The sequence below is a fragment of the Musa acuminata genome, chromosome BXJ2-7 (genome assembly GCF_036884655.1).
Source record: "Musa acuminata AAA Group cultivar baxijiao chromosome BXJ2-7, Cavendish_Baxijiao_AAA, whole genome shotgun sequence".
NCBI classification, from domain to species: Eukaryota; Viridiplantae; Streptophyta; class Magnoliopsida; order Zingiberales; family Musaceae; genus Musa; species Musa acuminata.
The window spans coordinates 29,597,071-29,611,673 of NC_088344.1; the positions used below are offsets into that span (position 1 = coordinate 29,597,071).

The following is a 14,603-nucleotide window of genomic DNA, read 5'->3' on the forward strand; positions in this document are numbered from 1 at the left end:
AGCGCCGTCGCCGTCGCCTTCCAGCCGCTGCTCCCCCGTGCGACGACCGCCGCTCGCCTCCCAACCGCTGCTCCCGCTCGCTTCCCAGCTGCTGCTTCCATTTGCTCTGCATCCGTGGTGACCGAAACAGGGCAGTTACCACCGTCGCAGTCGCGGATCCCCTTGCTGCTGCGAACACCGATTGCCACCACCGTCGCGGATCCTCTAGCCTATGACCCTTCATATCGCTCCTATTTATAAAAGACTCCATATCAAATTAACCTTAATGGATCCTATCCTATTCTGGACTTGATCTCCATCCAACTCGAGCCTCTTAAATTAGTGGGTCTTTATCTAATAATCTCTTACTAGCTCTTATTGGATATCATCCATACGATCTAATAATTCATGAGCTTATTCGATATTCAATAAGATATGGGCTCCAAAGGATATCTTATATCTGAACATCTACTCGTTGCAACACCTACCATATGTGTGTAACCCTTTAAGCCTAATATCGAGTTGGCCATAAGTCTTAACTATCATAACTCCTTCTGGTTTAATGAATTATTATCTTCATAATAATTCACTCGACTAATCTACTACAGATGTACTAGACCACTACACCACAGTCCCTAGATGATACATGGGAATCAAATCCATTATATATGTTTGTCATTAATTACCATATATCTATAGTCTCTCATCAATCTAATATTCCAAAGACTATATACCAAGTTTTGTATTGTCAAACTCATATAGTTTTTACTGAGTCTCGCTCGAATCAGATTCTCTCGAAGAATTCTTTCTCTCTCAATCTGAATGACCCTATCTAAAGATTTGTTTTAGCAAGAATATATGAGATATTTCTCTCATGGCACCGAGATCGGATGATCGTCTATCGACACTTAATAACCCTTGTAAGGTTGGCTTCCACTCCCGATGACTAGTTGTACTATATCTATAACTTCCAAGCCTATAAGTCTGGTATCAAAGAGTGGAGTACTCATACAAGATATTAATGGTGTCTTAAGTCTAAGGACCAGATACACCATTGGAATGACAAAATCATTATTTAACAATGAGGTATCATCAATCATCTAACATTTCGTAAGTATATCAATTAATAAACTCATTCTCCAATAAGCACTTGTGCAGTATCCTTAGTCCTCACATGAGTAACTAAAAGACCAACCGTCTCCATCATATGGATGGGTGTACAGCACACCAGTTTATCCAATCATCTCGATGTCCTACTCGAATGGCTTATGATCGAAATTATTTAGGGTCTATACTTAAAGGCGAATCAGTCTCATTATCATAATCTTATCATGATCTGATTCTCATTGCATAGATCCACAAACATCACAATATATGCAGCATATAAGATAAAATGATAAAATATCAAATAATATAATAAACAAAAAGAATGTGTATCATGTCACACGTGTCATCACTCACATAATTGATTTGCAAGACATCTATGACTAGCAAGTAGTTAAGTGCTTGCCCCCAGAAGTAGAAGAAGAGGTAGGCCCAAAAGAAGACCCAACCTCCCAGAAGGAGGAGACAAAAATAGGAAAGGAAATATCCCAAAATAGGAGGAAGTCAAAAAATAAAGAAAATGAACTCCCATGCGGAAGAGGGAGAACAAAGATAGAGAGGGAGAAAGAAGAGAGGGTCTCTTAGGATAGCATCCGTCTACCGACAAAGCAAATATCATAGTCCGCCCTATCGGATCTCCCACCAACCACCACAGCCTTAGTGATAAACCATCCACCAAAATGACACTTGCATAAACACATAGGGATATAGGAAAAATGATGTCCTTCGAGACCTCCATTTTAAGCTTCGAAGAATGCCTTTTCAGGTGGGGAAGAATGATAAAGATAATCTTCGCACTACTAGCTCCCCCTACCATTTCGACCAAAGAAGCAACACCTAAGCACCAGCATAGGAGCCACCTACTCCCCGTAACCACCAGCAGGAGGTCACAACGCCTGACTCGGTCTCCTAAAATGGGTCCACAAGACCCTCCCCCCAGCACCACAGTCGAGAAGGGAACTACACCCCCTCATTAATGGCTAGCAGCATGGCTCGACTTGACGAGCCTTCCCTTTCAAATAATTGACAAAGAGACCACACTCTACATAACCCAAAAGAGCAATGCAGGGTAAGGGAGGGGGCCCTCATGAGTATCCGTCCACGCCACCAAGCATTCATGTATAAAAGTCGAACTCTAGGCTAAATAGGAGCAAGGAGCAAGAGCTCTTCACTCTCTTACTTACATTATTAACCCCTCTCTTCGTTTTCCTAACTTAAGCATCCGAAAGGTCGAGCCGAGATGCCCCCATCACAAGCCTGTTGTGTAGGGTTGTCGACATGGCCAGGAGGCCACCCAACAGAGGGGATTGCCTTGCTTCTAAATCAAGTTTCACCGCTCATGAAGCTACTCCCCGTGAACCGCCTCTCCTTATAATATCCTTCATCCTTCCCATAACACCTAAGGAGGAGTCATCAAGAGAGACCTACATTTTCGATAATGAATGAATTACAATAGGGCCACATTATGACAAATAATGCAATGGGAGTAATATGTTCTCATCCCATGAATAAGAACAATGTCTAACACTCCTGGATTCGGCTATCGTGACGAGCTCTTCCAAGAAGACCTATTTGATTGGATTATCTCTTCCTCCTGACCCTTCAGACTGCGTTACTCTTTTTGGCTGCTGCTGGTTTCTTTAATGAAACTTTGGTACACAGCCCACGTCTAACTCATCAACTACAACATTTTTATTGTCTTTGAGGTCTCTGATTCTACCCTCGTGATCTGCAAGACTGTAATCCGCATACTTTTGTCAGGTCGGGATGGTGTGCCTGGTGGATCAGCAAACCTTTTCTTCCATGAAACAACTTAATTGGATTCCTTGGTGAATGAGTTGGCCATGGAGTGGCAGTACTTTTCTGTGGAGTGTTGGAACAACGAGTCTCTTCCTTTTTTTGGAACAATGAGAACATGAATTAGGACTGGGAAGTATAAGTTTCAAGTTCTACGAACAATGCTCGGTGCTTTTGCTGCTCAGTGATGCAGAAATCTGCATCTGCCTCAGTGCGACTCCCACCGTAAAAGAGAGAAGGCTTCACGTTTGACCGACTTTACCGGTATACGTAAATGACATTTCGACAACCCCACCAGAGAAAACAAATGCTTTCTGTGGTAAAAAATGAATGGATCGTTCAGAAAAGTGTTGTTGGTGTGCGAGAAAAAAACCGATCCCAAACATGCACAGATTTTTGGTACAAGGAGATCATCAATGTCTTGCAAACTTGAACTGTTGTGGGCGTCTACCATGCATGCATCCTTGGAATGGTCGTATTACCCCCTTCTTATGATCTCTCCCTTCATCCAGCCACGCATCTCCAAAGAATGATCAGGTCGAGCTTCGGATCTATATCTCTGCCTTATCTTATCCCGCGATCCCTCTTCTTCTCGATAAGTACAGACGCAAGCACCGAGAGATGCAGCAGGAGAGAGAAAGATAGGGGAAACTTCCGTCTTTTGCTTTGTGCAACCAAAGGATGCCTTTACTAAAAAGCAAAGGATAAATATAAGAATGCAGATTAGCATCTAAAAGTGAAACATATTCAAATCCAAAGCACAACCAGTCGACACAGCTTCAGAGTAGTCTTACAATGAACAAATGGCGTCCCGGGACTACTACTAATGCTTGCCTGCAAACAGTCACTCCATTGTCTGTGAGTTACTGCAAAACAAAAGCTTATGCACAGAAGACAGTGGATCTAATTTAATGTCAGTGATCCTTCTCAGAAGTCCTCCTCCCATTCTTCTCCTATAACTAATGACTAAAAGGCTACTGCTGATTTGAGATCTCTCCTTAGCGACCAAGTCTTGCGTGCATGCATGCATTTGACCTGAGAGTTCTGGTGGAAGCTGACAAAATCCTATCACCTTCCACTTCATCCCTTGTTGTAGGCCGTACTGCAGAGATCCTCCATTTCTGTCAGAGATTTTGAGCCCCACATATATAGCTCTGATCCACCTCAAATTCTGTCTTGCGCTTAAAGTTGGAAGACCAATCTCTCCACCGACATTACATTCGAAGTCAATTGTGTAGCAGATCACATATCTATGATTTCCGGCATATGTAATAAAGTAATGAACAATTAGGATTGCACCAAGTGTTCATGTCTTTGATGCTATCGGGATTATTGTGTTAAAGCAAGTCATTGTTTAAGTTGGAAAGCAACTCGATCAACTCTTGGAAACATTGAGTCACTAGTCAGATTGTATATTTAATATAAAAACAATTTAAAATTATATGTAGTAAAAAAAAGATTTAGATTAAGAGTATTTAAGTAATTCTATATATTATTTTGTTCATTTTGTTTTTTTACTTTTAACATAACCAATCTAATAATAAAAATTGGAGGGATTAATGATCCGTTCTTTAGCTTTTCGGACCCAACCATCCAATATAATCGGGTTCTAATAACAATGGCACATCATAAAAGAAAAGGTTGCAGTTGATATCCTTAATGAGTGAGGATTAACCCACATCATAAAAAGAGAAGATATTAACACATTTAGTGTGCCTTTCATCTCGATCTTATCTTTACCCTTAATGGAAATGCTTTCAGGCTGAGGGTGGGTCTTTTCAGGGACCGACATGTTCTGCAATGCACCAAGTTATTCACAAAGATGAACAAGCTGTCGATGTGGATTGCTTAACAGCTACGGGTGTTTTTGTTGCGTTGAAATTAAATTAAATCATAAATTTATAGTTAGAATCAAATTGATCACTAATTCGATATTGGCGAGAGCTTCGTATAATGGTTTTAACTTTGATATTATATTGATCTATAGAAAAGGGAAATAATGAAAGAGAAGAGAAGATATATGAAACTAAATTTCTATTATAGATACATAAAGAGTATTTTCTATTGTAATTTTGTTACGATGCCTCCATCATTTTCTGGACTTTTTATTCTTAAAATTCTAAGTCAACATTTGTTACAAATAATTTGAGGCATTTCAAAACCGGTCTATTATTCTCACCAATCTCCATACTTTGGAATGGACATTCCATTAAGGAAAATTATTATGGATCATGTCCACCTAAGAAATTATCCATATTTTTAGTTTCAAATGTAACATTTCTAATAGATTCATATGTGCATCTTTTAAGGCATTTCCTGACCTCCAAAACTTCGGAAGCTTTTGGTAGTCGTTCCCAGTCAATGTATATAAATATTTATATTTATATTTAGATATATAATATGCTTTATTGGATTAGAAAGAACACTGAGAGCATCTTTGCAAATCCACCGCCTAATCAAGAGAACCAGAACAAAGTTATAATATATATAATATTATATATATATATATCCATCCCTCTTTGCTCACTGCAATCTATCACCATTCCAAAAAGCCCTGAGCCTTGTTTTCTGCTCTGTCTTCCCACTGCAGTCTTCTCACTTCGACAATGGATCACATCATCTCACCTCAGAGTCTCGTTCTTCTCTCTACTCTGCTCTGCTTATTCCTTGGAGGTCGTGCATTGTTTTGGTTCAAGCATTTCGTCGAACTCGTGTGTTTGATTCTTTGTTCGTGATTTTGCTCGAGTTGGATTCATGTTTCGATTGCATGCATGCAGGAGATTGCGTCACGTTCGTGTTCGTCAACAAGTGTGAGGATACAGTGTGGCCCGGGGTCCTCTCCAATTCCGGCAGCCCGCCACTGGATGCCACCGGCTTCGCCCTCCCTTCCGGCGCCTACCGCACCCTCCTGGCCCCGGCGGGCTGGTCGGGCCGCTTCTGGGCTCGCACTGGATGCTCCTTCGATGGCTTCGGGCATGGTTCCTGCGCCACCGGCGACTGCGGCTCCGGCCAAGTAGAGTGCAACGGCGCCGGGGCCACGCCGCCGGCGACCCTGGTGGAGTTCACCCTCGGCGGCGGCACAAGAGGGGGCGAGGACTACTACGACGTGAGCCTCGTGGACGGGTACAACCTGCCGATGACCGTGGAGGCCAGCAGAGAGGGCTGCGCCGCCACGGGTTGCGTCGAGGACCTGAACCGGCTGTGTCCGCCGGAGCTGAGGACGGGGGAGGGGGCCGCATGCAGGAGCGCGTGCGACGCTTTCGGGCGGCCGGAATTCTGCTGCAGCGGGCAGTACAGCAACCCCCAGACATGCCGGCCGTCGGCGTACTCCGAGCTGTTCAAGTCGGCGTGCCCGCAGGCGTACAGCTACGCCTTCGACGACGCCACGAGCACCTTCACCTGCGCCGAAGTTCAAAGCTACGCCATTACCTTCTGCCCTGTGTCCACTCCAAGGTACACTAAAAATCTCCCCCAAGTATTCGATCATATCTGCTTAGTTTTCTCATACAAAAAGAGCATATGCCTTACCCACCCACATGAACAAGGAAAAGAAGCTTCCTTTCAGCTTTAGTTGTCATATTGTCTCTGCACCTACTAAACGGCAGTGTTCCAGAGAAAAATAATGGCATTTGATCTCTTATTTAGGTCATCAGCATTGTAACATATCATCATTTTCCTTCACGAGTTGACAGTTGCATGCTAACTAGTTGCTTCCATGAGGATAAGGAACATGTCAGTGCCATTTGTTGAAAGTGGTGATTCTTTGCATCCATGCTTTTTGGCATGGCTTCATCACATGATGCAGGGTTAGCTACTTTCCTTGAAGGAGAGTAACAAGAGCAGGGAGAAGAGGAGGAAGGACCATGGGGGAAAAAGAGGCTTTGTTCCTCCTCCTCCTCCTCTGCCGCTTTGTTCCTTCCCCACCTCATGTAGTGGGTGGAGGTGGTGGTGATGTAAAGTGATGGAGAATACATCTGGAAAAGATGGATTCCCAACACTTTTACTAACACTTGTTCAAATGTGTAGGAAGGTATTATTATGTTTGAGCCAGTCGAGCGATCCCTCAAGTCACTTAATTTTTTTTTCCTTTGGATTTGCAGTAGAAAAGCATCGAAGAACCCAACAGGAGTAGTGCTGCAAGACGACTCGTGGCTCGCGAGCTTGGCGATCGGAAGCGCGAATCCCACGAGGAGGAGCGTGGCTTCGGTATCCGCAGCAGCAGTAACAGTTGTAGTTACTGGTTTCCTATTTGTTTCCTCGTAACGCTTCAGAATGGTCACACTTTGGGGTGACTCTGAAAAGCCTGGAATGTAGCCGATGGCGACAGAGCGACTGACTGTTCTGAGATGGGAGTTTTGATCAAGAGCTACATTCTCTCATTCTTCGTTGAAACTGATACTGGCATGCCTTCTTCGCTAATCGTAAGTGTCTGACATGCTCTACGATGAGATAGAAGGTTCACATCACTTTTAGGGCTGAGGAATCGACCTGACAATACATAAAGGGAGGTGATGGATTAATAAAAGAAGAAGTAATATTCTCTCTATCCAAAGAAGAGAGAAAAGAAAGGGGACGGCAAAAAGGAGTTTGGTGGGATTCTTATTCCCGTGTATCTAATAATTACCTTGAAGACGATTTCACCTGCTCTAAGTGGGTTCTCGGGTGGACGGTTCAAGCATCATTACAAATCTTTTGCTTGGAAGAGAGAATGCAATCATTACAAATCTTTTCCTTGGAAGAGAGAATGAAACGGTGTGAAGATGGTCCAAGAATTCAGATTGTAGCTCCAAAATCCTTGGCCAGACAAATTTGGCTGACAAGAACTGAGACTGTTTTCCAGTTATGCATCTTCACCATGTTTTGCTATAAAAAACAATGAATGCATCAAAATTCAGAAACAGATTAGTCTACCACCAGATGCAGTGTAGGGAATTATTCTAGAAAACAAGGAACACATAATTAATCACGGTTATAACATCCAAAATGAAGCATCCATGAACGATGACTCTGGTCATCAGAAATGATACATACACAAACAGAGAAATTAAGCTAGGAGGAGGTATCCAAAGGCATGAGTAAACGGGAACACTGACCATCATATTAGCAACACATCCGAATCGATGTTTGTGGTTACCTCGTGGATAGATCAGATGGCTCTAGGCTTCCTATAGTCTTTTCGGGTTGTGTTTCCCGGTTTGGAATTATCAAAACCTCAAGAAGGACATGGGTTTATGCCCTTAAACAGACCTAGAAATCTACAGCTCATCCTTGACAAAAGACTCATCTGCATCTTCAGGTTCAGCCTTAGCAGTTGATTCCTTCTCTTCAACCTCGGTTTCCTCTACTTCGTCCTCCTCTTCTACAGTTGCATCGGGGCTGATATCCAGGCTCTTTTGCACAGATTTGTATATACTGGAGGCAAAATCCTTTGGATCATTGAGGATGAAACCACTCTCCATTAGGGCTGTTTGGTATATCAGCCGTGCTGTATGCTTGAGGCCCTCATCCTGCATATATTAGAACATTGTTATCATAATACATGACTCAGTAGATAGAAATAATGAAGCATCCAAGGTATGAAAGGTAACCTAAAGATAAGAGAAATAAGGTGAATTTTGATACTTCTTAAACTTAGTGCTAAGCAAAATGATATTAAAGCATTAAAAATTTCTCGGGCAAGAAAGAGAAAGAGATGGCAAAGGGATCAGACTAATCACTATCAAGTTGCAGGGATTTTAATACCTTTGAATCCTGAGCAACTCGATCACGAAGTTCCTTGATGATTGGATGCCTGGGGTTTATCTCAAGCACCCTCTTTCCACGCATGTAAGCTTGCTTGGTGGCATCAGAAAGAGTTTGAGACTGCATGATCTTTTCCATATTTGCACTCCATCCGTATTTGGAGGTGACCACCACACAAGGGGTGTTGTCTAAACGGTTGCTTATCTTGACTGAATCTACATTCTCACTGGAGAGAGCATCCTTCCACCAGTTTGTCAATTCCTTGAAGGATTCCTTGAGGTCTTTCAGCTTCGAGTCTTTTCCAAGTTTGAGACCCTCCTTTGACACATTCTGAAACTTTTTGTCTTCATAATCCATCAGGTATTGCATCAAGTATTCATCAACTGGATCGGTGAAGAATATAACCTACATCAAGAAAACACATAAGAGGGTAGAGAAAACTGGGTGACAAAGGACCACTTTGAAACAATGCTAGTCCTATCTGAGTCTTTTTAACTGGATGCAACCAGTGCAACATTATCTAAATGTGTTCTTTTATAAATTACATTATATATAATGGTATATTAATATCACATAAGACCATGCCCATGTCATTAAAAGACCCTCTGAACCCTCAATGGTGAACAACAACCAGACTGGATTGGATCAATCATATCAGATATCTGGATCCCAATAGGAGAACATATGGATCACATACTTGATATTGGCCCTGATAGGACCTGATCTGAACCAAATCCGAGACAGACTGACCCCAAACTAATATGGGTTTGATCATTTACAGGCATAAAAGACAGAAAAGATTACATATAGCATGTAAAATGTGTTGAGACTGACCTCATAGTTCTTCTTTGTGAGTCTTTCAAGGAATGGAGATTTCTCCAGTTGTTCCTTGCTAGTTCCTGTAATGTAAAATATGTCCTTTTGCCCTGGCTTCATTCTAGAGATGTACTCATCCAGCGAGGCCAGTTTGCCATCAGACTTTGTACTGTATACCCCAGAAAGATATCAAAAGATGATTATAACCCCATAGAATCTGGAATGTACCAAATGATATAAAGAATGGAAAATAAGATCTATTAGTATAACAAACCTCTCAAATCTAAGAAGCTTTGCAAGACGATTTCTGTTATGTGCATCCTCTATGATTCCAAGTTTGATAGATTTGCCAAACTCATTCCAGAACTTAGTATATTGTCCCTTTTTCTCATTCTCTTCACTTTCTTTTTCAGAATCTGACCCCCCAAAAATAAAGAAATAATCAAACCCTAATTTAACAATCAACAAAAACACAGTCTGCAAAAGGTAAATAAGCTAGAAAGCGAACCTGTCTTAACTTTGTTATTGAACTCATCAGGATCCTCATCTGCAATTCGACGAATCATATCAAGGGCCTTACGGATTAGCTTTTTCTTGATTGTCTTCAGACTACTGTGCTGTTGAAGCATTTCTCGTGATACATTAAGTGGCAAAGTATCTGAGTCAACAAGACCCTGCACATAAAAAACATTACAAAAATGAAGTCACTAATATAACAAAATTGCTTTGTTATAAATGACCTCTGATGCTATTGAATGCTAACCTTCAAGAAGTTAAGGTACTTAGGAAGAAGTTCATCAAACTCATCTGAGATGAAAACCCTTCTGACATAGAGCTTCAAGTTGGACTTTTGGGTGTTATAATAACTTTCATAGAGATCATGAGGAGCCTTGGGAGGCACAAAAAGCAAAGCTTTGAACTCTACATCACCTTCAGCAGTAAAGTGATTCCAAGCCAGTGGTTTCTCATCAGCAAAATCCTACATAACCATGAAAAATGTATTGAGAAACATGTAGTCCAGGAACTAGAGTGCTATTGGGTACAACAACAGGGCAAAAACAAAATATGATTTCTATTGTATGTGTTGAGCACATGCCAGTCCTGGATGAGCAAGTTGTTATGACATTTTAAGCATGACATTTCAGTTACATGGCCAAGCATGCTTGGGACTTGTATCCCCCTTACACTAGCATACATTGGCATGACAGCAATGACTGAATAATATTCTTCATATTTTTTTCTATTAGCAAAAAAGTAGAAAATGAATATCAATAGTTAATAAAATACATGAGGGATCATGATTTTCTTCTATTTTTCTTGAAATTCCTCCAGTTCAACTACCACAGAAACATTAAATATAACCATTTACCTTAGCTAGAGAGTGATAGAATTTTGTGTATTCTTCTTCAGAAACCTCCTTGGAATTGCGAAGCCATATAGCTTTCATGTCATTGAGAACTTCCCAATCATAGGTTGTTTCCTTCACCGTCTTCGTCTTTGGCTTTTTCTCAGAAGCATCCTCTTCTGTTTCTTCTTCTTCCGGAGGTGAGGTTTCAGCTGTCCAATGAAAAAAAATAAAAAGCACCAATTTTACAAAGGAGCACATGTAATAAAATCTGTACTTGGACAAGAAAAATTCTTTAACACGGAACAAATATCAAAAGCATACATGTTTCCTCTTCATCAGTAGACTCTTCTTCATCAGATGGAACTTCAACATCCACCTCTTTGCTTGCCCAGAGGTAGATTGGGAAGTTGATGAATTCAGAATACTTCTTCACCAGTTCCTACAACAAGTGGAGTAAATTGCAACTTATGTCTTTGGATGCAAACTAAAATAATTTCAACAAATGCATAAAATAACTAAGCAAGATTTGATTCAGATAACTGGACACCTACAAGCATTCTATGAATTGTTAACTAATAGCAAAGGTAAAAAATTGTTGTGTTAATAAGCAGTCAAACTTAAGCCATTATCCAGACCAAATGGGGTAATCTGTTATCACTCCAGTAATTTCAGATCTCTAGAAACAGCATATCAAGAATAGATCCTAATAACAAAGCACCTGAAATAATGTGAAATAAAAGGAACTACACAGTTCATAAGAAAATACAGATATATCAGAGGCTGCGCACCTAGTGGGTTAACAGCTTGGTCCAAAATTGATGTCAAGATAAAATTTATGAATAACTAGGGATGACTTTCACAAATCCAACAAACATACATAATCTTGCTGGTGTTGGTTAATAGAGTTATAATATTATTGTTGTCAGTAAATGGAGTTGAACTGTGAGGAGAAAACATGTCAAAAAAATGTCAATAAGAACACAGAGTAAAATAGACACTAAATCATAATAAACACCAACCTTCAACTTATCTTCTTCAAGGTACTCCTTGGCTTCATCCCTCAAATGCAGCCTTATCTCTGTTCCACGACCCAGAGGTTCATTCCATGTATCTTCGGAGATTGCAAATGACCCATCAGCCTTGGACTCCCATACGTACCTGAAAGGGCAATAAAGAGCAAGTCAAAAAGTGATCATCACTAGGAAAGAACAGCAGCACAGTACGGAAAACTTATGGATCAGAATAGAATGAACATATGACTATGTTAACTTACTGCTTGTCATCATTGTGCTTGCTAATCACTTCAACATAATCAGCAACCAAGTAGACTGAATAGAAGCCAACACCAAACTGCCCAATGAGGTTGAGGTCACCCCCTGTTTGCATTTTCTCCACAAAAGCTGCATAGAGTAACAGCATAAATTTCTAAACTTAAGCCCTCAATTGGCTAAAATATATCACAAATACCAGTTCCAATAATAACACCTGAAGTTCCAGACTTGGCAATGGTGCCCAAATTCTTGATCAAATCTTCCTTTGTCATACCAATACCTCGATCACGAATTGAAAGGATCTTCTTTTCCTTGTCCAACTTTATCTGCATTTCAACATGAATCAAATCTTTGCTAATTTTAGTTGCGGCTATCAAAAGATTCTAAGAAACCAAGTCTCTAATGATGCTACTCACAAGGATGTCAAGCTTAGTGTTGTCGCCTTCGCCTAGGACCTCCTTATCGGTGAGAGAAAGAAATCTGATCTTATCCAACGCCTAAATTTTAATTAAAGGAAAAAGATAATATCAAACTTGATGAATCTGATCTTGTGCAATGCTTAGCTTAAATTACTATTAATAAAAATCTAAGACATCAACAGGAGATGAATGGAAAATCAGATATTGGGGAGAAGGAAACTATCTGCTTACGTCAGAGGCATTGGAGATGAGCTCTCTCAAAAAGATGTCCTTATTACTGTAGAGAGAATTGATGATAATATCCATCAGCCGAGAAACCTCAGCCTGGAACTCGAACTTATCAGCGTTGCTTCGCAGAGTTCTCCGCGAGATCGACTCAGCCTCTCTGTTACAGATCATGAGAAAAAATAAATATACATCAGAATACAACACTATACAGAAACAGATCAAGCAGAAGGAAACCAAGTGCAATGAATGAATAGGAAACGAGAACAAAGAAAAAACGATCACCTCTTGGCAACCTCGGAATCGGTGGACAGCCCATGGGGAACAGCTCCGAGCTTGTCCTCCACCTTCGGCGGATCCACGAGCTCGTCCGAGTCCCCACTGTCCTCCGCATTCGCATGGAGCTTCCGCCCTACAAGATCCGCAAAGACCAAATAAGAGATAGTCCTAAAACCTCACATAATGAGAGCAAACCAACACAAACGAGTCAAGGACGCATCGGAAGATCAGGATCGGCGAAGTGAAACGGCAGAACGTACCACGATCGGGGATGGTGGAGAGGAGGAGCAGGAGAAGAAGAGTGGAAGGGAGCGCCCACTTCCTCATCGCGTGCAGCTCTCCGCGTGTTGGTGGCGTTAGGGCTCGGTCAGATCACTTCCGCTTGGGTTTTGGGGGTGCTATAGTTTTCATAGTGGACGCGTGGGGGCACCTGATTGGATCATCCTTTGGTTTTCGACGTCGATGAAAAGGGGACCCCACATTTTTGGGACCCCGTGGTATTTCGCCAAGGGCAATGGGTCCACTAAGTTCGCGGAAGGATTACGTGCATGTGGATCATCTGCAACCTTTACTTTAAATAGGATTGTCAACTTCTCTCGTGTCAACCGCCAGTTGCTTTGATCCCTCTGTGCTGACCGTAGGTTAGTCTAAACTTTCCATATTAAACCTCTTCCAATTTTGTATTCTTTTGTTATTATTTAATATCTACCATCTATAAGGAAGCGGCTGTGGTGGAAGAATTGAGAGCAGCGAGTGAGAGGGATACAAGGAGTATACACGAACAAGGTTTTACTTTTATTTTTTTGAGAATAGTATTTTTTAATTATTCTCACAGAACATATCTTATTTTCTAAAAATTAATATTAGTATTCCTGATTGCCTCTATCTCTCACCACCACTTATTGCTTGTCTCATTGCTTAGTACCTCCGTTATTCCATATTTTTTTATTCCTCTGGTCCCCACTTCCATCCATCGTAAGTTTTATCACCTTTGTATAATTACCAATACTCTATCGGTATCATTCTTACTCTTATTCGTTGCCTCCGGTCTTACCTTCGATCGTCTTTTAGATTATGTAATCTTATTTAATTGAGTAAGATATATTATATATCTGATTTGATTCTATAGAAAGGAAGTTCACTCGTAGTAGGATTCTTTAAGAAATAATTTTGATAGGAAGAACTTTCCTAGTTGCTTATTTTAGACCCTCTACTCTCATCTATAAATAAATAAGACTTCATATGGATTCAACAAGTATAACTCATAGGGACTCAACATATGTGATAACACAATATAACATAAAATTATAAATCTATTCTCATCTTCTTTTATCCTTATTTCATCACTCATAATAGACATATGAGAGATAGAAAGAAGAGAATGAGAGTTTAGTTCATCTTGTAGATATGTGTTGTTGCTACATATATATGAAATTATGAATTGTGTTCTCGAATTAAATAAAGATTTTCTGAATGACATCTAAATGTATACACATCTAATCTTTGATCTATAGTTATTAAATTTTAGTTCTTGGCAATAAAACTTTTTTTTTATATAATAGTAGCACAATGATAGATTTCATGCTTACAATTAGTAAATCAAATATATTAAATCGTAAAAAT

At 40.6% G+C, this 14,603-nt stretch overlaps 2 protein-coding genes across 2 annotated transcripts; one reads left to right on the top strand and one right to left on the bottom strand.

Moving 5' to 3' along the window:
• Positions 1-5,383: 5,383 nt before the first annotated feature.
• On the top strand, positions 5,384-7,259 carry LOC135617510 (thaumatin-like protein 1). The gene is made up of 3 exons (XM_065117832.1): positions 5,384-5,553; positions 5,658-6,333; positions 6,981-7,259. Exons 1-3 carry the CDS (start codon positions 5,487-5,489, stop codon positions 7,141-7,143), a joined length of 906 nt encoding a protein of 301 aa, XP_064973904.1. The 5' UTR covers positions 5,384-5,486; the 3' UTR covers positions 7,144-7,259.
• A 553-nt stretch (positions 7,260-7,812) lies between these two features.
• LOC103992106 (endoplasmin homolog) lies at positions 7,813-13,362 on the bottom strand. Its single transcript, XM_009411696.3, has 15 exons — positions 13,241-13,362; positions 12,987-13,113; positions 12,708-12,861; positions 12,474-12,554; positions 12,272-12,383; positions 12,060-12,186; positions 11,806-11,944; positions 11,108-11,225; positions 10,808-10,995; positions 10,202-10,417; positions 9,947-10,112; positions 9,713-9,854; positions 9,457-9,607; positions 8,623-9,027; positions 7,813-8,387 (listed from the first exon to the last, which is right to left on the bottom strand). Exons 1-15 carry the CDS (start codon positions 13,305-13,307, stop codon positions 8,136-8,138), a joined length of 2,445 nt encoding a protein of 814 aa, XP_009409971.2. The 5' UTR covers positions 13,308-13,362; the 3' UTR covers positions 7,813-8,135.
• Between the last annotated feature and the right edge of the window lie 1,241 nt (positions 13,363-14,603).